We start from the raw sequence: 23,269 nt of genomic DNA, 5'->3' as shown, positions 1-23,269 counted from the left end.
CACAGACCTCTATCCCCTCTAATGAAAGCAACAAGTTCTCTTTTGCATAAAACTAAGTTGTTCATACCTCACACACTGAATGGGACCAATCCCTCATTATGGTTATGTACTGATTAAGAATACTGGGTCTATGGCCAGGCACGGTGGCTCATGCCTATAATCGCTGCACTTTGGGAGGCCATGGCAGGTGGATCATTTGAGGTCGGAGTTCAAGACGAGCCTGGCCAACATGTTGAAACCCTATCTCTACTAAAAATACAAAAACTAGCTGGGTGGTGGTGGTGCATCCTGTGATCCCAGCTATTCGGGAGGCTGAGGTGGGAGAATTGCTTGAACCTGGGAGGGGGAGGTTATGGTGAGCTGAGATCACGCCACCATACTCCAGTCTGGGTGACAGTGAGACCCTGTCTCAAAAAAAAAAAAAAAGAGAATACTGGGTCTAGATGCCAATTGGTTCAAATCCTAGCTCTGTCCTTTATTATCTGTCTGAGCTTGAGCAAGGTACTTGACCTCTCTAAGCCTCAGTTTCCCTGCTTGTAAAATGGGGATAGCAATACTTACCTTATGAAGTTATCGCAAAGATTCAATGACATACTTAATATAGAATTTAGAACAGTGGGCAGGGTGCGATGGCTCATGCCTGTAATCCCAGCACTTTGGGAGGCCGAGGCAGGTGGATCACCTGAGGTCAGGAGTTCAAGACCAGCCTGGCCAACATGGTGAAAACCTGTCTCTACTAAAAATACAAAAAATTTGCCGGGTATGGTGGCAGGCACCTGTTATCCCAGCTGTCTGGGAGGTTGAGGCAGGATAATTGCTTGAACCCAGGAGGTGGACGTTGCAGTGAGCCAAGATCATGCCATTGCACTCCAGCCTGGGCAACAAGAGTGACACTCCATCTCAAAAAAAAATTTAGAACAGTGTTTGGTATCTGATAATGACCCACTTTTTATTAGCTATTAGTATTATCTGGCCACAGCTGATTAGACCATGGGTTGGTTCCAGGACAACCATCACCAGGCTGGGAAATAGACAGGCAAATGCCTCTTGGGGTTTCCTATTAATTTTACCCAGCAGGGTATACACTGTGCCAGGCTATTTTATATAGGTTCTATCAAATGTCCTCTTTGATGAAGAAAAATGCACAGTGAACAGTCCCTTTCACCTCCAAGGCATTCAGAAGACACTCAGTGGTTCTCCGGGATTGCCACACAATGGTCCTAAGGTTGAGAAACCTGGAACCCAGGAGTGCTTATATAATGATGTCCAGCCCCAGGTACCTCCGCGAGAAACCTGTGATTAAAGGCCATCTGTGGGAATGTTTTTAAAGAACATATCCAAGCCTGGCTAATATACACTGTAATATAAGATGTTGTCCACCCACTAAGGCCTGTCTTATTGGCAAAAGAGAAGAAAACTGGAAGAAAGAAGCTGTAGTTCTACCAACCTGGGCATCCTGTCTCACGAGAGCATCGTCCAGATAATTTCCTTCATCCCTCCCACCCTGAGGATGAGAAAAACAAACAAAAAGTAATTTGAGAATATACATGAAGATCTGGGGACACCATTCAGATAGCAGGTCTAGAGTAATGAAACAAAATACCATGAGGAGTGGGGCTTCAGACCCAGGGAGGAAGGACAGACATCCTCTAAACGTGCTCGCATTATTACCATGGCTCTGACGTGTGCCTAGAGGGCTGAGGCTCAGTGTGGCCTCTAATGTTGCATGGGTGCCTTTGCCAATAGAAGGAGAAGGAGAAGAAATGCTTCCCAGGGACAGCTCCCTCCACTATCTCCTGGCCTCACCCACCACCCCACTCTCCTGTGTCTTCCCAGCTGACTCATGCCTTCCTAACTGGCAAATCTACATTGATCAACCTCTGCCAAAGGGGGTCAGGGTGTGCTTGTAGTTCCAGCTACTCAAGAGGCTAAGGTGGGAGGATGGCTTGAGGCCAGGAGTTCAAGGCATTGAGCTAAGATGGCACCTGTGAATAGCTGGCCTGGGAAACACAGCAAGACCTTGTATCTTTAAAAAAAAAAAAAAAAGCTGGGGAGGCTGGGAACAGAGGAGAGTCAAGAGAATATGGGACCTATGGTGGGACTTGAGGATCCCATAAAAATGTCCCCCTACCCCTCACCTACACCAGCTCACAAGAAGGCAGGGTGGAAGCCTCTGAAGAATGCTAACAAGTGACAAAATGGGCTACTTTCCTCTAGTTTTTAGGCTATTTTTATTGTTACATTGTCTCGATGTTCTATGGTCTAGGCATGGCTCATCAGAGTGGTAAATATGGGAGGAAAAGAAAAAGTGGGAAAGAAATATGAGACACAGGCAGGTGTTACTAAGTAAATATTGGAGACAAGAACAACGTGAAAATTGGAGACGATTTCCAGGGTTCTGCTTCTTTAAGTGTAGGAGGAATAGCAGCAACATTAACAGAAACAGACAAGTCAGGAAGAAGAGCTGGTTTGAAGGGAAAATGAGTTCCAGTTTAGTTCATGAGGACTGGTTTAAGGGGACAGTAGAACATCCATAAGGAAACATTTAAAAAGCAATGTGAAATGAGAGTCTCACACTCAGGAAGGAGGCCGGGGATAAAGATGCAGTTGGGAAGTGAGGTGAAATGTCTCGAGTCTCCAACTTCCCTTTTCAGGCACCCCTGCCCCACCTAGCTCAGTCCTGCTTAATTTTCCAGCTGGAATTTTCCAGGTAGCTTCCTACCTGGTCGTCCAGCCTCCAGTTCTCACCACTGTTCATCCTACACGTCACTATTACATTACTCTTCTGAAAGTGCAGCTCCAGTCACATCACTCCCATCATCGTTGTCATCATCATGTCATCTACTGCTCCCAAATCAGTAAGTGTAAACTCCTCTCAACATAGAATTCCAGTTTATCCTCCCACCCTGTTTCCAGAATCACCAGCCCAACTGTTCAGTCAGTTGTTCCCTGAACCCCATGTTCCCTGCCTTGTTCCTGCTGTTCTTCCTGTCTGGAATATACCCACCCACGTCTCTGCCTCTTGAAATTCTAGTAATCCTCCAAGTCCTCTCTGAACCAGCATCTCTGTCATGAAGGCTTTTCTTTGTTTCTACAACCAAAATTTCTCCTTGAGTCTTCTTTTTCCTATGCGCCTCTCCTTTGGCATGTAATCTTCTCATGCCTTCTAGCAACTTGTGTACCTGATGTATACCCTTATGACAATATATACTCTTAAGGCCCAGGAACTGCCTCTGAATCATCTTCATAACTCTCAATGCACTGAGTGACAGGGGGATCTGGCGGGTATTAGGTACTTGTAAATACCAAATTAAAGTAGAACAAATGGGCATGAAGGATTAGCCAGAGTCTCTGAAGGAGAAATAAGATAAAGGAACAGAGGGGTCCAAGAACAGCACCTGGGGAATATCCACATGTCAGGGACTGAAAGGATGAGAAAGGCTGGCAAAGGGGATAGAGTGGACGTTTCAACAAAACCCACCCCCCATCAGAAGCAGTCACTCACAGCTGACAGAGACACCAGCACTCGCTGGAACATGAACGATGTGTCAGAGCGAATGTCATCTTCAAGGCTCCGTCCATATTCTAGCAAGAGAGTGAAATTAGCTACATCAGAATAAAGAGTGTTGCCCAATGCCCTGTCACACTCCAGAGCACTCTGTCCCCTCAAGACCAGCCTGCTTATGGAAGCAGCTTATCATGAGGTTTTTTTTCACCCCACACACAGTTTTTCAAAAACTAAACTCTGGTAAAATGGTCAAGATAAGCTTATCCTGTCACAAGATATTCCTATTTTTGTTTTGTTTCTTTCTAGATGGAATCTCATTCTGTTGCCCAGGTTAAGAGTCTGGAGTGCAGTGGCACCATCTCAGCTCACTGCAACCTCTGCTCCTCGATTCAAGCAATTCTCCTGCCTCAGCCACCCGAGTAGCTGGGATTACAGGTGCGCCCCACCATGCCCGGCTAGTTTTTGTATTTTTAGTAGAGATGGGGTTCTGTCATTTTGGCCAGGCTGGTCTTGAACTCCTGACCTCAGGTGATCCACCTGCCTTGGCCTCCCAAAGTTCTGGGATTTCAGGCGTGAGCCACCGTACCCAGCCGAGATATTCCCGGTTCTTAAAATGTGGGGTTGAAAAAGCTGGAGCTAAAATCCTCCCTCTGTGCTTCCTGCCACCCAGGGGTATGATCTGAATGTGGTTCTCAGTGATGCAGAGAGAACCACAGCTGTGGAGCAGCCCCTGCTGCTTCATGGATGGAAGGCAACCACACAGGAGCTTCTGAACCCAGCTTTGGAGCGGGGCTGGGGTTGGAGCACTGTCAAGGGCAAATCCTAGCATATGCCTTTCTGCCATGTCTCTCACTTGGGAGGTTCTGACAGGTTATCCATGAGAAGTTCCATGGCCAAGCACAGTGGCTCATGCCTGTAATCCTAACACTTTGGGAGCTGAGGAGGGCAGATTGCTTGAGTCCAGGAGTTCGAGACCAGCCTGGGCAACATGGTGAACCCCCATCTCTACAAAAAGTACAAAAATTAGCTGGGTATGTTGGCGCATGCTTGTAGTCCCAGCTACAGGGGAGGCTGAGGTGGGAGGATCACCTCAACCTGGGGAGGTCAAGGCTGCAGTGAGCCATGATCATGCCACTGCACTCCAGCCTGGGCCAGAGAGTGAGACCCTGTGTCACAAAAAAGGGAGGGGGAGCTTCAGCAAGAAATTAAAAATCACTTCTTCATTATTAATTTTTAAAAAGCAAAAACAAAAAGAGAAGCTCCAGCCCTTCATAGCCCTCAGGGAAGAAAACCCTCATTGGGCAGATGTGGGGACTGGGCTGCTAAATCCAGACTCCTAAGGTTTAGAATCTCCTGCTCTGAACACTTCCCACAAAGCTCTTATTGTGGTTGTTTTTCTTTCTTTCTTTTTTTTTTGAGAGGGAATCTCGCTCTGTCGCCCAGGCTGGAGTGCAGTGGCCGATCTCAGCTCACTGCAAGCTCCGCCTCCCGGGTTTACACCATTCTCCTGCCTCAGCCTCCCGAGTAGCTGGGACTACAGGCGCCCACCACCTTGCCCGGCTAGTTTTTTTTTTTTTTGGTATTTTTTAGTAGAGACGGGGTTTCACCGGGTTAGCCAGGATGGTCTCGATCTCCTGACCTCGTGATCCGCCCATCTCGGCCTCCCAAAGTGCTGGGATTACAGGCTTGAGCCACCGCGCCCGGCCTTGTTTTTCTTTCTATAAAGGTAACACATGCTGACCACAGAAGACTTAGGAAAAAACAAATAAGTAAAATGAAGGGACAAGGCGAGGAACTCCACTGCAATCTAATCACCCAGAAATAATAATCATTGATAACATTTCTGTAAATATCCTTCCTCATTTTCCCCCATATACACACATTATCTTCATTTATTTAAAAAATAATGTGTTATTAACTGTGTTAATTTTTTAAAAATGGGATCATAGCATACTATTTTACGGCTTGTCTTTTTCACTTATACATATTACACCATTTAATAAATATTTTAATAATATTGTTGGCCAGGTGCAGTGGCTCACACCTGTAATCCCAGCACTTTGGGAGGTTGAGGTGGGCAGATTGCTTGGGCGCAGGAGTTTGAGACCAGCCTGGGCAGCATGGCGAAACCCCATCTTTACAAAAAATACAAAAATTAGCTGGGTGTGGTGGCGCACGCCTGTGGTCCCAGCTACTCAGCAGGCTGCAGTGGGTGGATTGCTGAAGCCCAGGAGGTCGAGGCTGCAGTGAGCTATGATGGGGCCACTGCACTCCAGCCTGGGCAACAGAGTGAGACCCAGACCCTGTCTCAAAAAAAAAGGTTAAATAAAAGAAAGAAAAATACTCTTTAAGTTTTAATGACTACATAACAGTTCATTGTGTAAGTGTATCATATTTTGTTTAGACACTCGGCTACTGTTGGACATTTTTAGCTAATGTAGACAATACTGAATAAACACTGTGAGATCTAAACCTTCATTCATTTTTAGTTATATTCTCAGGGCAAAAAGTCAGGCATTTTTTAAGGGCACTTCGTATGTATCACCCTCTGGAGGTCTCTAAGGGGGAGTGAATGGCTGTCATTCTGATTTGGCTGGAGGACATACAGTCCAGTCTGAGGGGAAGAATATGGGCCAGACAGCCCCTCCAGACCATTCCTTGGAATGCTAAGATCTGCTGGTGCCACCACTTTTGAACAGGTAACAGATTCTTTGTCTGATAATAAGGAACAACTTTCCAACTTTTAGGGTAATAAAATACTGCACTGGGTAGGCAAAATAGTGTGTCATCTTCACCTGAGAAATCTTAAGAAGCCAACAGACCACCATTTGCCTAAACAGGGATCTCTCTCGAAGCAGAGCTTGGCACTGAGGATCCCTCATGCTCAGCATTCTATGAAAAGTCTAATCAGCAGACAACCACCCGCTGCTACGCTCATCCTCTCATCCAGCGAAACCTCAGCCAGGGCCACTGCGGATGTCACGTACGCTGCTGGTAGGTTTGGCTTATGCGCCGGATCTCCTCAGGGGTCCGGGAGGCCAGGATCTCAATTAGGCAGCCCTCATCAGTGCCAGCTCCCTAAACAAGAAACCAGAGGACAGGGTTATATGAGCCAGTTTACAAAGCTGAGGCCCAGACACAGAAGGAATACAGCCATGAATCTGCAGAGAATAAAGACAATCCACTGTGTTCTAGCAACAGCATTTGTTCACTTTTATTGTCCCGCCTGAAACCCAAAGTGTTTGCCATAATAATTATGAGTAATAACAAACATTTCTAGGCTGTTTACTATGTGTTGGTTACTCGAGGATAGGTACAGTTTCTGCCCTCTGGGAACTTAATTTTTCCTTGACCTCTTCTACTCTCTTCCTCTGAAGGGCAGAATTTTCTGGCAAAGACTTTGTCACCTCTTTGCTTTCCCAGAGCCTGGCCCAGAACCTTCCACAAGTCTGAGTATTTATTGACCTGGTTGAGGAGGATGACTGTACTCCTCGACTTATGATGAGGAGTACAATACGCTGAAAATTTTTAAGTAGAACCATCCTAAGTTGGGGACCATTTGTATTTGCATTACATACTTGGTCATTAAAATTCGGCAGACCCAGGCTAGGGCACAGTGGGTAGGTCATCTAGGGAAGCGAAGAACTCTTTTGCCAGTTCTAAGCCTATAGTAGACCTGGAGGCCCCCATGGTATCAGTCATAAAGTTACATATCTCAGAAGTAGTTAACATGACCACAAAGTCTCTAGAGGTGTACTAAAAGTGACAATTATAATCACTCCCCATTGAGCCACAGGAAGGAGCAAGTGATGCCCTTTTTGGAAAAGAATTTTTAAATTATCATTGGTATAATGTAATGTTGTTTTCAAGTTGTCATAAATGAAGGAAAATCTCCTATACTTTACACCTGCCACTCTCAGAAGGCCTTGGTCATAGTTTCTTTTTTAAAAAAATTTAACTTTTACTTTAAGTTCAGGGATACATGTGCAGTTTTGTTATATAGATAAGCTTGTGTCATGGGGGTTGCTGTACAGATTATTTCATTACCCAGGTATTAAGCCTAGTACCCATTAGTTATTTTTCCCGATCCTCTCCCTCCTCCCACCCTCCATCGTCCAACAGGCCCCAGTGCGTGTTGTTCCCCTCTATGTGTCCATGTGTTTTCCTCATTTAGCTCCCACTTGTCAGTGAAAACATACAGTATTTGATTTTCTGTTCCTGCCTTAGTTTGCTAAGGATAATGACCCCCAGTTCCATCCATGTTCCGCCAAAGGACATGATCTTGTTCCTTTTTACAGCTATTCCACGGTGTACATGTACCACATTTTCTTTATCCAGTCTACTATTGATGGGCATTTAGGTTGCTTCCATGTCTTTGTTATTGGGTGACAGTCTCTTAAGAAAGCACATCAGCGTTTGCATCAACAGCACCAAGAGCACAAGAGGAAGAGCACAGACCTTCATGGCCCTTCGCAGCTCTTGCACGTCATACAGCACCGTGGGCGTCATCATCCCCACAATCACCTGCTCGAAACTGCCACTCAGTTCTGACTTCAGGTCGTCTATCAAGTCCTGCAACGCAAGAAAGTAGCTCCACTTAACTGCGACAGCAAATGAGACCAGCTGCTCTCCAGTGTGGTCCAGGGATGTCTGGGGTCTCCAAGACCCTTTCAAACCTATCCTCGGAATAATACTCAGATGTTATTTGCCTTTTCACTGTCATTCTTCCACAAGCATACAGTGGGCTATTTGACATTGTCTGTGCATCAACAACTGTTCAAATACTCCCCCCATTTTCAAGTACATATCTGTACAAGACCAGATTTTCTTCATATACCTCAACCCAAACAACATATCATAACAAATTGAAGTAGAAATAGATATGAGAAGCCATCTGTCTTCCATTAAGCCAGACATTAAAGAGATCTGCAAAATGTAAAATGATGCCAGTCTTCTCACTACATTTTTTTGTTTTGGGATATATAGCTATTTTTTCATTAAAATGTTATTTATAGTAACATACAATACACTTATTGTTTTTACTAAGTTAACAAATATCTATTTTTAAATGCCCTCAGTTTTAGTTTCTAATAAGGCAAATATCAAAAGATAGAACCCACAAAACCAAAAGTCCTAAAAAATTTAAGAGGTAAAGGAGCCTTAAGGTTAATATGCTTGTAGACACCGATGTAAATGTACTTGCCTACTTAACAATATGTCTTGAATGTATTTCCAAGTCAGTATTCACCGATAACCTTTTTAGCAGCTGTGGAGATTTCTATGGATAGGTGCAATATAATTTCTTTTTCTTTTTTTTTTTTTTGAGACGGAGTCTCACTCTGTCGCCCAGGCTGGAGTGCAGTGGCACAATCTCGACCTCACTTGCCTTGGCCTCCCAAAGTGCTAGGATTACAGGTGTGAGCACCACACCTGGCCTAATTTCTTTAACTAGTCGTCTGGTTCTATTTTTCTATTGTTATATATATAAGGCATTTCGTTGTATCTTTGTGATCATTCATGATTATTTCGTAAGGCTCAATTCCTAAGATATAATTTACAACTATAATTATTTGGAAAATGGACCAAATTCTAAAGATGTTTATTCACATTTCCTCCTGGAACGGGTCAGAGAGTTTAAGAACCTGTTTAAGATCAATTGACTAAGAAGGATCTTAATCGTTCTTCTTTTTTTTTTTTTCTTCAGATGGAGTCTTGCTCTGTTGCCCAGGCTGGAGTGCAGTGACATGATCTTGGCTCACTGCAACCTCTACCTCCTGGGTTCAAGCAATTCTCCTGCCTCAGCCTACAAAGTAGCTAGGATTACAGGTGCCTGGCACCATGACCAGCTAATTTTTGTATTTTTAAGTAGAGATGGGGTTTCACCATATTGTCCAGGTTGGTCTCAAACTCCTGGCCTCAAGTGATCAGCCTGCCTTGGCCTCCCAAAGTGCTGGGATTACAGGTGTGAACCACCACACCTGGCCTCAAGAACATCTTTAAACAAGACAAAGGATCGATCTTTTAAAACACAGGGTCACTTCAGGATCCTAGATCAGGAAGAGGCCCTGCTTCCTGTTGCTGCCAAGTCAGCCAGACAGAGCAGGAAAGACTGTGGCCTACCCTGCCGATGGTGCTCTTGTAGGCCGTCCTGATCTCCTGGCGCTGGGCGGTGTTGCGGTAGGCAAGGACGCTAATAATGGCATCTTCATCGGTGCCTGGGGACAGAACAGAGACAGCGGATGAGTGGTATTGGAGAGAGGAATGAGAAAGCGGGTTCCTCTGCGGACACTGGAGTTACCCAAACACACGCAGAGGGCTTTCTAAGAAAAGAGGCCCTTATTCAGAGGGTTTTCTACTTTTTGGGAAACAGATGCTAGGTTTGGGACTTAGCCTGTCCTTTAATTGGCTGTTTACTACTGAACAAAATGGTTAACTTTCTAAACATTAGTTTCCTTATCTGCAAATGTGAATGATGACAGTGATTTCCTTCAATAGGCTGCTGCAAGTGTTAAACAATATAATTAAATGCCTAGCACTTACTAAACATTTAAAAAATGTTGGCTGGAGTAATTATTCTTCCTCTCCTCTAGAATTGTTTTGTTTTGTTTTGTTTTTTTGAGAGGATGTCTTGCTCTGTCACCCAGGCTGGAGCGCAATGGCGCGATCTCAGCTCACTGCAACCTCCGCCTCCTGGCTTCAAGTGATTCTCCTGCCTCAGCCTCCTGAGTAGCTGGGATTACAGAGCTGTGCCACCACCCCCAGCTAATTTTTGTATTTTTAGTAGAGACAGGGTTTCACTATGTTGACTAGGCTGGTCTTGAACTCCTGACCTCAAATGATCTGCCCGCCTCGGCCTCCCAAAGTGCTGGGGTTACAGGTGTGAGACACCGTGCCCAGTCATCTCCTCTAGAATTCTTTTCATGTCTTTTGAATCTCCTATCTCTCTCTTCCATATTCTTGCCTTTTCTTTGTTTTTATCTCTTTATCATCTCCTCTGAGTTTTGAAACAATTCAAATTTGTCTTTTAATTCACCAATTTGGCATTTTGCAGAGTTTAAATTGGCTGTAACTACGTTCACTGTGTTTTAAAATCTGGAACTATGTTTTTCACTTCTAAGCTATCTTTCCTGAACACAAATGGTTGGTTCCCTTTTAGAACTGCTGACAAATTACCATGATACAACATCTTACCAAAACTTTAAGCAAAAATTACAAATTAAAAATGTTCTAAGTTTTGCTTGCCTATTTCTTGCAGCAGCTTTTACAAAGAGACTTTATTCTGATTTTTCAAATTGGTCCCTTATCTTTATAACAGCTGGATGTTCATAAATGTTTGGGGAATCTTCTGTTTCCTCGTTGTTTATGCTGTATGGGGGGTTGGGATAGGTTTCAGAAGTGATTCTACTGAAAATATTTCAGGGAGAAGTGAAAAAATACAGCCTCACCTTAGTTATCCTTGGCAAGATTAGAGATAAGATGTGAGTTGTGGAGAGGAAGCTATAGAACTTTAAGTTTACATACTTGGGGACCTACTTTCTGTTCCTTTTTTTTTTTTTTTTTTTGAGATGGAGTTTCGTTCTGTCACCCAGGCTGGAGTGCAGTGGCACAATCTTGGCTCACTCCCTCCCGCCTCCCAGGTTCAAGCAATTCTCCTGCCTCAGCCGCCCTAGTAGCTGGGATTACAGGCGCCTACCACCACGCCTGGCTAATTTTTTTTTTTTTTGTATTTTTTAGTAGAGATGAGGCTTCACCATGTTGGCCAGGCTGGTCTCGAATTCCTGACCTCAGGTGATCCACCTGCCTCAACCTCCCAAAGTGCTGAGATTACAGGCATGAGCCACAATATCCAGCCGTGTTCCTATTTTTAAAAAGGAGAGGACAATCCATACAACAATCAGTTTCTCCCTTGGCACTCTCAGCTAGGAGGGGGTGTGGAGGGGGCAGAGAGGGTTCATTACCTTTTGTTCTCTCCCTGTTTCTTTGAAAGGGATCACTCTTCTCCCCAGTCAAGCCAAGCTGAAATTCTCAAAATAGACTTGATTTTTTTTTTTTTTTTTTGAAACGGAGTCTTGCTCTGTGGCCAGGCTGGAGTGCAGTGGCGCCATCTCAGTTCACTGCAACCTCTGCCTCTTGGGTTCAAGCGATTCTCCTGCCTCAGCCTCCCTAGTGCCACCACGCCTAGCTAAATTTTGTGGGTTTTTTTTTGTTTTTTTTTTTTTTTTAAGACGGAGTCTTGCTCTGTCGCCCGGGCTGGAGTGCAGTGGCCAGATCTCAGCTCACTGCAAGCTCCACCTCCTGGGTTCACGTCATTCTCCTGCCTCAGCCTCCCGAGTAGCTGGGACTACAGGCGCCCGCCACCTCGCCTGGCTAGTTTTTTGTATTTTTAGTAGAGACGGGGTTTCACCGTGTTAGCCAGGATGGTCTCGATCTCCTGACCTCGTGATCCGCCCGTCTTGGCCTCCCAAAGTGCTGGGATTACAGGCTTGAGCCACCACGCCCAGCCAATTTTGTGTTTTTAGTAGAGATGGGGTTTCACCTCGTTGGCCAGGATGGTCTCGATCTCTTGACCTCGTGATCTGCCCACCTAGGCCTCCCAAAGTGCTGGGATTACAGGTGTGAGCCACTGCACCCGGCCAATAGCTTTGATTTTTTCACCCTCTCCTTTCCTCTACATTCAAGTCCACTGTCATGAAAAATGTTGCTTTACAGCCTCTTTTGCATTCTTTCCCTCTTTTTACTTCCTACCATAACCACTCCAATTCAAGATTTCAGGGTTGCTTCTTAGACAAGTGCAGATGTGTGCTAACGAGCATTCTTAACTCCTGATTGGTCTTCCCAGAGTCTTGCCAGATTCATTTGTGTAAAAAGAAAAACTCACAATGTCCCTTCCCTGCTCAGAAATACACAATGGCTCCCCATCATCTACTGGATTTACTTTAGGCGCTGCAGCCTGACGTTTGAGACTCTCTACAATATCCCATTCACTATTGTAAACAGCCACATAAAAGGACACTAGGCAGCCAAATTCACGGACTCAGCTCTTGAAATATTGTGCTTTACCCAACTGTGCTGCACTCCACGCTCCTGACCTCTTTCATCACCAGTCTATTGGTTTATATGTCTCCTTAACCCCCTCCATTTAGCATCATGATTCTGGCATATGTTGTTTCCCGACCAGTGCCTGTGGGACATCCCCCCTGTCTGTGATTCTTATGGGTGGCTTTCTCAGTAGCACCCCTAGAACCTCCTTCTGGTACCTGCTTTCTCAGAAAGCTCCTGCTTTGCAAGTACCTCCTGCTGATACAGGAGACAGAAAGAAATTGTTTAGGCAGATAGTGAGGGCAGGCCGGGTGTGGGGGCTCATGCCTGTAATCCCAGCACTTTGGGAGGCTGAGGTGGATGGATCACTTGAGGTCAGGAGTTCAAGACCAGCCTGGCCAACATGGTAAAACCCTGTCTCTTATTTAAAATACAAAAGTTAGCCGGGTATGGTGGTGGGGGCCTGTAATTCCAGCTACTCGGGAGGCAGAGGCATGAGAATCACTTGAACCCGCGAGGTGGAGGTTGCAGTGAGCCAAGATCATGCCAGTGCATTCCACAGCCTGGGTGGCAGAGCGAGGCTCCATCTCAAAAGCAAAAAAAAAAAAAACAGATAGTGAGGGCAAAAGAGTCCTTGGCAGAACTTCCCTTCTAACAAAAAGCAGCCCCCAAAATCTTTTTTTTTTTTTTTGTCTAACAAAGAGAAGCCTGAAAGATCAAGCTACAAACGTAGATAAGGAAACTGAAAGCTTGCACAAGGGAATGCTGGCCACTGTGCCAATAGAAAAGGGCTACCTGGGGGCCAGGCATGTCCACCATGGAAACTTCATCTTCCCTTTTTTGTTAGCATGTGTACAGTAAGAAAGAAACGTAAGAAAGTACAGCTCAGGCTGAAAACCCACCTGCATAATAAAAGACTGGGGTAGTGGCTGCCAGAGATTTGTGCCCTATGCAGATAGCCCACCTGTTTCTAACTGGTTTTTGGTGCCCTGTGTAGATCAGACATCAGCCCTCCCCATCCCCAGCCCCTGCCACAGCTCATCTATAAACCCCTTTGCATTTCACTGTGAATTGGCAACCCATTTTTCTGGAATCCCTTTCTGTAGCAGACAGCTAGTCTCTTTCTTTTCCCTATTAAACTTCCACTCTTAACCTCACTCTTTGTGTGTCCACATCCTTGATATCTGTGGTCATGAGACAACAAACCTTGGGTGTCATCCCAGATGAGGCCACTTTCACTGCTACAAGACACTTTTCTGTGTATTTACCATGACTCCCCTAGACCTCAGCACATGCCATTCCATTCATCTGAAACACCTTGTCTCTTAAGTCTGTTTACAGAAACTCAATCATCTCCCAAGGTCCATTTGAACTTCTACATCCTCCAAGAAGCTTTGCCCATTGCCCCCAAGTGAAACGTGATCTCTTCTCTCTGAACCCCAGTGGGATCTTATTTGTGCCCCTCCTGTTACTGTTATATTATGAATTAATCATAGTTATTTCTGTGCATGCCTTAGCTGTGCTAGCATTTATAGACTATTTGAACACAAGAACTAGGGATTATAATCCTTGTCTCCTCCAACAGTCTGCTTTGCATTGGCCCACACATAACAGGCACTGAAAAAGGGTGGTTGTGCCAAATGTCTCCTCATCCTTTATGTTGCTAATTTTGAATGTGACCTGGGCTACATTTTGAATTATGGTGTCCTTGTAATACACCAAAGAATTAGGATAAACTGAAAAAAAAGGTGGGTCCTGTACTTTTCTCTTTTTATGAAAAAGGGAAAAGAAGAAGATACATAGATTCAGGACAATGTTCTCTTCAGAGATGGGCAGCAGCATAGAACAGTGGCTTAAACTCCAGCTCGGGATTCAGACATGAGGCAGCTGATCATGCAAAGATGAAAGGAAAGTGTTCTAGGAATTACCTAGAATCCTGAATATACCACTTAGTAGTTCTGGGACCATGGGCAAGTTAACCAACTTCAGTCACTATACTTTACCTTCTCAACAGTAAAACAAGCTGCTGTCAGGATTAAAACAGATAACCCATGGAAAGCATCTATCTCTATGTCTGACGCATAGTAGAGCTTAATAAACATTTGCTATTATTGCTACTGTTGTTACTGTTAGCAACCTTGAGGCTCAGTAAAATGAACTCTTTTTGGATAGAAAAGAGTCATGGTCTCACGGTCATGTGTTTTTACCCTAATCTCAAGGAGATTCTAAATAGCAGCTAAGAACCAGGGGATACTTCTCTAGCCAAAAGTCCACTGAGACAAGGTCTTGGGGGTAGAGGCTAGGCCAGGTAGCTTGTGGTGCACATAGAATCACTGTACCTACCCAGCATGAAGGTGGTGGCCCCCAAGGAGCTAACTGGAGGGTAGCATGCTGGAAGACACTACCAGTGTTATAGGAGGCAAAAATAAATTATTTAGGTAGACATTTAGGGTAAAGTTCCCCAGCAGAAAACTTTCCTTTTAACAAAAAGCAGCTCAAAAATAGCTCCCTTTCTAACTACACACAGTTAAACAAAATCACTTCTAACAATAAGCAACCTGAAAGTTCAGGCTGTAAAACACAGATAAGACAGCTCAAGCACAGAAGGAGGGGTGGAAGTCTCCTGGGTAATCGCCAGCTTCACACTTATACAGTGGGCCCCAGTAAAACAGTGGGTCTTAATAAGCACATTCCTTTCCCTTTAGGTGCACTAAGATAGAGAAACTAAAAGCAGACTGGGGGGATGCCTGCAGCTGCAAGAAGATGTATGGGAGCAGACACAGAAACTCTCCCTCCCAGATAAGCAAGACAAAGAAACACAGACTAAGAGTCAGCCTATGTGGTCAGGGAATGGGATAAGAGCTGATAAAAAAAAATTCTGCTCTATACAGACAGCACACTTGGTCCCAACTAAACTGTCAGGCCCTAAGAGGATAAGATATCCCCTCCTCATGAGGCCCCTCCTCCCTAGACCATTTATAAAAACCCTGACATTTTTACTACTGCTTAGCAACCTGCTCTAGACCCCTCTCTGTGACTGTTCTGTTCTGTTCTTTTGCCTATTAAACTCCTGCTCCAAACTCACTCTATGTGCGTGTGCATGTCCTCGACCTCAATCTCCTTGGCCATGAGACCAAGAACCTCAGTATTTACCCCAGACAACAAGGCTGCTTCATTTTGAGGGCTCGTCAAGGATTTGAAGGTGACTTCATCAGAATGGTGAGTAAAGGAGCTGACTCTACTTTCACTTCCCAGGTTTCTTGTCCTCCGTTTTTATTCTCTCAAATAACTATCAAAAACACCCGGCATCTGACAGTTGATTAAGGAGCCACAAGGGCTGGCCACCAGTCTTGAAGACTCAGATGTGAGGCTTGCCGGGGAGGACCTAGTCAATCCCCTAGTGACCTCAGGGTGCTGGGAATGTTGGCTCTGTCCAAACTAGTTTCTTTTCATGGAAGGCCTGGCTGTTGCATGGGGCTGGAATAGGTCCTGGAGCAACTGAGAATTTCTGGCCAGGACCACACCCTGGTGTTATTCAAAAGGCTCCTGGACTGACCCCAGCCTCTGACTGCCTGACTGGGTGCCAGCCACAGGATCCCCAAGTTTTCCTATTGCAAATCTTATTTTCCTCCTTTCCTTTCTGTAGTCACCATGTCTCCCATCCCCTCTCTGTATGAAATGCTGCAGGAATTTTTACAGCCCAGGAGATAATTCAATTAGGCAGGCTTAGCAACCACCTTAGTAACCAGGAATACAGTTCAAGGGATTGCTGTTTTTGTGACTTTTTACAGATAGGGGGATTCCATGATCCAGATCTCAAAGACTACTTTACTCCTAACGATAACACTTCCTGGGTTTGGGTGGGAGGTTACTTTGCCCCCAGTAAATGCCCCTCTGTCTACTTAGACTGTTTCTTTTCCCATGTGAGGAGCCAGCACTGTCCAGTCAGACTGGATAGCCCCTCTATGAGGCGAATTAACTTTCTCCTGTTAGGAGGTATGCTGTGAGGACAGCTTGCCACAGGTCAGACTTCTCTCTCCGTCCTTTGTTTAAAGAGCATATGGAGGCAAAGTTACTGCCTGGTATTCCACTAGCACACCTAGTAAAACCGGCATCCTCTCCATGAGGAATCTTGTCTGCCCTTTGCTAAAAGTCTCTGGCTTTTCAGTTCTTCTCCCTTTTACATCCTTCTAATAGATACCAAACCTTATGCCTCCTCTGCAAATGGGAGAACTCTGCTTTCAGCAGTGAAGAGGAATATGTCCTCCAAAACCAAATTTTAGTCTCAGTACTCTCTCTGTTAGCAGGAAGGCCACCATTTGACCCTTATGTTCTCTGGAGACACCCATTCTGCCTACAACTAGAATGGCATCGAAATAGAAAGGGGATTTTATGTCTGGAAGTTTATCGGAAACACTACCTAAGAATAAATTCTCTAGTCCGGTCCATAATAGCAGAGTATAAAGCTCAATCCAGTATACTCCCTCCATTAATGGGCCTTGCTCAAATGTAAGAGTTACATAATCTCTCCTGAGACCCATTTATCAAGAAGCCACGTGGGTCAGAGGGTAATTATCCAATTATTAGGCAGATGACTAAGGTCATACAGGTAAACATGACTGGCCCATTGATTAGGGCCTCTGGTATTATGCTTGGGGGTCACACCTGCAACCATTGGGCTGCAATTATGGTGCTGGGACCTGGGGACCAAGGAGGGAGAACAGCTGGGAGGACGCTCCTACTGTGTCCCCTCCTCCCTGAGTCACATTGAAAAGAACCAGAAGACCGAGGAACACCTCTACTCTTGTCTCTTTTTCAGATGGGTAACAAGCCATCTTCGGCCGGCACTCCTCTGGAGTGCATTCTGAAGCACTGGGACTCCTTTGACCCTAAAACTTTGAAGAAAAAGCAGCTCATTTTCTTTTGCGCAAGGACGTGGCCTTCTTACTGTCTCTGGAATGAACAGACATAGACAGCTGAAGGGAGCCTTGATTTTAATCTTATCCAACAATTAGATCTTTTCTGTAGACAGGAGAGCAAATGGTCTAAGGTGCCCTATGCACAGGCTTTCTTTGCCCTGCAAGACAACCCAGACCTTAGCAAGCACTGCACAATTGACTCAGCTCTCTTAGCAATCATATCAGGCAGGTCTGTGGAGAGTAATTCCCCTAAGTCAGAAGAGCAAGTTTTGGAGGAGCCACTGGGGGCAGCTTCTAAGTGCCCCAGTCCTAGTTTTCCTAATCTGGGGCCCCTTCCAACTGCACCATCAGCTCCTCCAGCTCCACCATCTCCAAAGCTCCCTACTGCCCCAGCTTCACTCCTACCCCTACAAGAAATGCCAGATGGCAGGGGCACCTCCAGGGTACATGTTCCCTTCTCATTACAGGACCATAGACAAATAAAGGAAGACTTGGGCCGATTTTCTGATGACTGTAATAGGTAGATAGAGACCTTCCAAAATCTAACTCAAGTGTTTGACTTCACATAGAGGGCTGTTATGCTGCTTCTAAGCCAAACCCTCACTGCAGCTGAAAAGCAGGCAGCTCCTGATATCAGAAGGAAGCCACAGAAACAGGTTATAGGACCAGATAGTACCTTGGAAGATCTCCTGAAGGTGGCCACCTCAGTCTTTTACCATAGGGACTGGGAGGAGGCCCAGGAGAAAAAGAGAAAGTGACTAAGCCTCGAGTGGCTGCTTTGCAGGCTGGCAGAGTCCAGGATCCTCAGGAAGCAGCCACTAATTGCTACTGGTGTGGCAAGCCAGGGCACTTTGAGAAGAATTGCCCAGGCAACAAGAAAAAGCCACCTTGACCCTGTCCAGCCTGTGGTGGAGACCAATGGATATTAAACTGCCCCAGAAGATGGAGGTCACTAGGTCCAGAACTGGTCTCACAGATGGTCCGGCAGGACTGACAGGTCCCAGGGCTCAAACCCCTGGCTCCAGTGGCTCAGACTGCCATCACTGCTCAGGAGCCCCGGGTGATTCTGGAAGTTGAAGAGAGGAGGGTGGGCTTCCTCCTGGATACTGGAGCCAGTCTCTCTGTTTTCTTGTACAATCCAGGCCTCCCCTCTTCCCATAGCACAACCATGGTGGCTGTCTCAGGAAAGACTCTAACCCAATATTTCTCTCAATCCCTTAGCTGTAGTTGGGGGGACTTATTATTTACACATGCCTTCTTAATTATGCCTGGAAGTTCCACTCCTTTATTAGGTAGAGACATTTTAGCCCGCATGGGCCCAGAGTCCTCATGGCCCCAGGACAAACTCTTTGTCTTCCCTTAGTGAAAGCCAATATTAATCCAGAAGTGTGGGCAACTCGAGGAAGAATAGGTCAAGCTAAAACTTCTAGGCCAGTTCAGATCCACCTTAAAAATCCCACTTCTTTCCCTAACCAGAGACAATGTCCTCTAAAGCCAGAGGCCAGAAAGGGCTAGAAGCTATTATTAATAACCTAAAAATGCAGGGCCTCCTCAGACCCTGTAACAGTCCTTGCAACACCCCTATACTAGGAGCGCAAAAACCCAAGGGGGCATGGAGACTAGTTCAGGACCTCTGCCTCGTTAATAGGCCATAGTCCCAATTCAGCCAGTAGTCCCTAAAGCCCACACCTTGCTGACTCAAATACCTAAAGGAACTAAATGGTTTATAGTCCTAGATTTAAAGGATGCCTTTTTCTGCATACTGTTACATCCTGACTCTCAATACCTGTTTGCCTGTAAGGATCCCTCTGGCCAGACCACGCAGTTAACATGGATGGTGCTGCCTCAGGGATTTCAAAACAAACCTCATTCGTTTGGACAAGCACTGTCAAAGGACCCTTCTAAGTTCTCCTGTCCTCAGCTCAGGGTCTTGCAGTGTGTAGATGACACTTTCCTCTGTGCCCCAATCAAGGAAGGCTCAGGAAGACGCTAAGACTCGCCTCCATTTCTTAGCTGAAAGGGAGTATAGAGTCTCAAAATCTAAAGCTCAGCTCTGTCAGACTTCAGTAAAGTACCTAGTTGTAGTCTTATCAGAAGGGACCAGAGCACCAGGTAAGGAAAGGATTAGGCCCATTTCCTTTGATAGTTAGGAAAATTCTTGGGCATTAAATGGATTTTGTAAACCATGAGTACCTGGACACAAGGAAATGGCTCACCCTTTATACTCAAACAGTTAAAACTCACCCCTCTCTTTTTGGGGAACCTAAGGCTCAAAAAGCCTTTAACCAGCTAAACCAAGCCTTCCTGGCTAATATGGTGAAACCTCGACTCTACTAAAAAGACAATAAAATTAGCTGGGCGAGGTGGCGGGCGCCTGTAGTCCCACCTACTTGGGAGGCTGAGGCAAGAGAATGGCATGAACCTGGGAGGCGGAGCTTGCAGTGAGCCAAGATCGCACCACTGCACTCCAGCCTGGGCGACAGAGCGAGACTCCGTCTCAAAAACAACATAACATAACATAACATAACATAACATAACATAACATAACAGCCCGCAGTATTTCCATGGGGAAAGCATTTAGTCTCTATGCAACAAAAAGGAAGGAAATGGCCCTGGAAGTTTTAACTAAGGCTTGAGGTCCAGCTCAACAGCCAGTGAGTTACTTAAGCAAGGAACTTAAAACTTGGTGGCCAAAGGATGGTCAGCCTGCCTCCAAGCAGATACAGTAGAGGCTTTGCTGGGTGCCAGAGGCCACTGGGTTAACCACAGGAAATAACTGTTTAACCCCACACAATGTAACAGGACTGTTGTCCTCTAAGGAAAGTCTCTGGCTAACAAACAATTGCCTCCTCAAATACCAAGCTTTGCTGCTAAAGGGATCTGCAGTCCAGTTGAAAACCTACCCTTGCCTGAGCCCAGCCACTTTCTCCCAAAGAAAACTGGAGAACCTAAACATGATTGTGAACAGGTAAGTGGAGCAAACTGGGTAAAACAAATAATAAGAATCACTGTTTGCATTCTCTGTAAAGTTTTAATTAATGAAAAAGGATTTTCTTAAAGAACATTCAGCTCAATTAAAAGTGGATATCCAAGCTATGGTTATACTTAAAAGGCCCTTATGTTTTTCTTTTCATAAATCTTCTTTTCCTGGAAAACATTTTTTTCTAAGTCGACTGAATTGCTTTTTTTTTTAAACTGTGTCTTGCCACTCTTGGTCTACCTAGAATGACTTCTGGTGGCCTGGGACTCCTTGGGGAAACAGAAAAGGCGCCACAAATTCCATTTTAGGAAAAAATCTATTTTCCTCATGGAGCCTCTTGAATTAAAGGTGAATAAATACTTCTCAAAATCTGTCTTTGTCTTCCGGCTATGCTTGCTTATTAGGCCCTGGAAACTGTATTCCTAGTTCTGTTCTTAAAGAACTTCACTGGGGGCCGGGTGCGGTGGCTCAAGCCTGTAATCCCAGCACTTTTGGGAGGCCGAGACGGGCAGATCACGAGGTCAGGAGATGGAGACCATCCTGGCTAAAATGGTGAAACCCCGTCTCTACTAAAAAATACAAAAAACTAGCCGGGTGAGGTGGCGGGCGCCTGTAGTCCCAGCTACTCGGGAGGCAGAGGCAGGAGAATGGCGTGAACCAGGGAGGCGGAGCTTGCAGTGAGTTGAGATCACGCCACTGCACTCCACCCTGGGCCACAGAGCCAGACTCTGTCTCAAAAAAAACACAGAAAAACAAAAAAAAACCTCACCCGGAGGCCAATAATCCAACTGGGACATTGGCACATGCAAAATCTTATAACTACTGGATCTTCCTCCTTTTGTCTGTGTGGTTACGTATATGCTACTTGTGTAATGTCTATTTAAAAAAGGAACTCTAATTCATTGGCCTAAGAAAAATAAATGCGTAAATCAAATATATATATATATATATATTTTTTTTTTGAGACGGAGTCTGGCTCTGTCGCCCAGGCTGGAGTGCAGTGGCCGGATCTCAGCTCACTGCAAGCTCCGCCTCCCGGGTTTACGCCATTCTCCTGCCTCAGCCTCCCGAGTAGCTGGGACTACAGGCGCTGGCCACTACGCCCGGCTAGTTTTTTGTATTTTTTAGTAGAGATGGGGTTTCACTGTGTTAGCCAGGATGGTCTCGATCTCCTGACCTCGTGATCTGCCCGTCTCGGCCTCCCAAAGTGCTGGGATTACAGGCTTGAGCCACCGCGCCCGGCCGTAAATCAAATATTTTTAAGGGAAAAATAAAAGCTGTGGTACCTTTCAGTTCATGTGACTTCAATCTTTAAAAATAAAAAGAGTCTTAGGAATTATTGGCAAAATACAAATGTCTTCAAGGTATCAAAATGTGGTCTAAATTATGGAGCTCAAATACTAGGTTTCCTAAATGTTTTAAGGTTGTTGTAAACTGTTTTTTTTTTTTTGAGACGGAGTCTCGCTCCGCCCCCAGGCTGGAGTGTAGTGGCGCAATCTCGGCTCACTGCAAGCTCCGCCTCCCAGGTTCACGCCATTCTCCTGCCTCAGCCTCCCGAGTAGCTGGGACTACAGGCGCCCGCCGCTACGCCCGGCTAATTTTTTTGTATTTTTAGTAGAGATGGGGTTTCGCTGTGTTAGCCAGGATAGTCTCGATCTCCTGACCTCGTGATCCGCCCACCTCGGCCTCCCAATTCTTTTTTTTTTTTGAGACACAGTCTTGCTCTGTCACCATGACTGGAGTGCAGTGGCACAATCTTGGCTCACTGCAACCTTTGACTCCCTGGTTCAAGCGATTCTCCTGCCTCAGCCTCCTGAGTAGCTGGGATTACAGGCACGTGCCACCACACCCAAATAATTTTTGTATTTTTAGTAGAGACGGGGTTTCACCATGTTGGCCAGGATGGTCTCGATCTCCTGACCTCAGGTGATCCACCTGCTTCAGCCTCCCACAGTGCTGGGATTACAGGCATGAGCCACTGCGCCTGGCCTTAAACTGCTTCTTTAGCCTTTAAAAACTGTCAACTTGCCTGCTTCACAATTGGTAGGGCCTGGGAACATGTGGAAGTAATCATGCCCCTAACTATGCTGAAAGGAGTCAAACTTTATCTGCATCTAGCACATAATTAAAACCTAACAGGTTTTACATTAAAGTTAAAAATTACTAAAAGTTACCATTATAACATGTGATTGAAACTACTGAACATGGAATTGCATGCAAAGTGTGTAAAAACAGTAAAAGATGTTTTTATTTAAAGATTATAAGAAGGCATGGAAATGTATATTTTGCTTAGAAATAAAGAATTGTCTTAAAGTAGAAGGTTTAAGCAAATTGTAAAAAAAGTTGTAAAAATTAATCTTGCAAAGAAAACTCTGTGTGTGAACATATTAACTAAATCAAAAGGGCATTATATGGTTTTTTTCTGTAAATTAATCGCTGAAATAAAAGCACAGCAAGGTTTTCTTAAAATGCTAATCCCCTCTTTAGCAAAACTTGTCAAGGGCTATAACAGGTATGTGTGAAAATCTCACTTCATGGTCAAACTGGTTAAAATTAAATAGGATTGTCTATAATGTTTCATTTAAAATTAAGGTTAACATTAATAGTAAACTAATGCAAAGGTAAAATTTAACTTTCTTAACACAGGAGTTTTATGGAATAGAAAAGAATGAATGGTTTTTGCTTTTTTAAATTTCTGGCTCATCATTTTGGCAAAAACAAAAAACGGTAATCTAAAAGTCTATTTCATAATATCAAGTGTTTTAAATTTTAAATATACTTAACAGGCTTCCCAAAGTCAAACTTTAGTCTCAAGGTTGTCTT

The 23,269-nt window shown here is 44.9% G+C and overlaps 1 protein-coding gene and 1 long non-coding RNA gene across 4 annotated transcripts in view; both read right to left on the bottom strand.

The window, feature by feature from the left end:
* Positions 1–23,269, bottom strand: part of ANXA4 (annexin A4) — an 86,297-nt gene that overhangs the window by 12,513 nt on the left and 50,515 nt on the right. For all 3 annotated transcript variants that reach the window (XM_033239323.1, XM_033239322.1, XM_033239324.1), the window contains 5 exons: positions 9,629–9,723; positions 7,967–8,080; positions 6,496–6,586; positions 3,506–3,585; positions 1,448–1,504 (listed from right to left, as the gene is read on the bottom strand). In XM_033239323.1, coding sequence (XP_033095214.1) covers positions 1,448–1,504; positions 3,506–3,585; positions 6,496–6,586; positions 7,967–8,080; positions 9,629–9,723 — 437 coding nt within the window. The remainder of the gene's footprint in view (positions 1–1,447; positions 1,505–3,505; positions 3,586–6,495; positions 6,587–7,966; positions 8,081–9,628; positions 9,724–23,269) is intronic.
* Positions 20,660–21,380, bottom strand: LOC117099794. The gene is made up of 2 exons (XR_004444002.1): positions 21,211–21,380; positions 20,660–20,888 (listed from the first exon to the last, which is right to left on the bottom strand). It is a non-coding gene; the product is annotated as an uncharacterized LOC117099794 (long non-coding RNA).

This window comes from Trachypithecus francoisi, unplaced genomic scaffold (genome assembly GCF_009764315.1).
Source record: "Trachypithecus francoisi isolate TF-2019V2 unplaced genomic scaffold, Tfra_2.0 Lachesis_group17, whole genome shotgun sequence".
Lineage (NCBI taxonomy): Eukaryota > Metazoa > Chordata > Mammalia > Primates > Cercopithecidae > Trachypithecus > Trachypithecus francoisi.
This window is presented reverse-complemented; position numbering and strand designations above follow the sequence as displayed.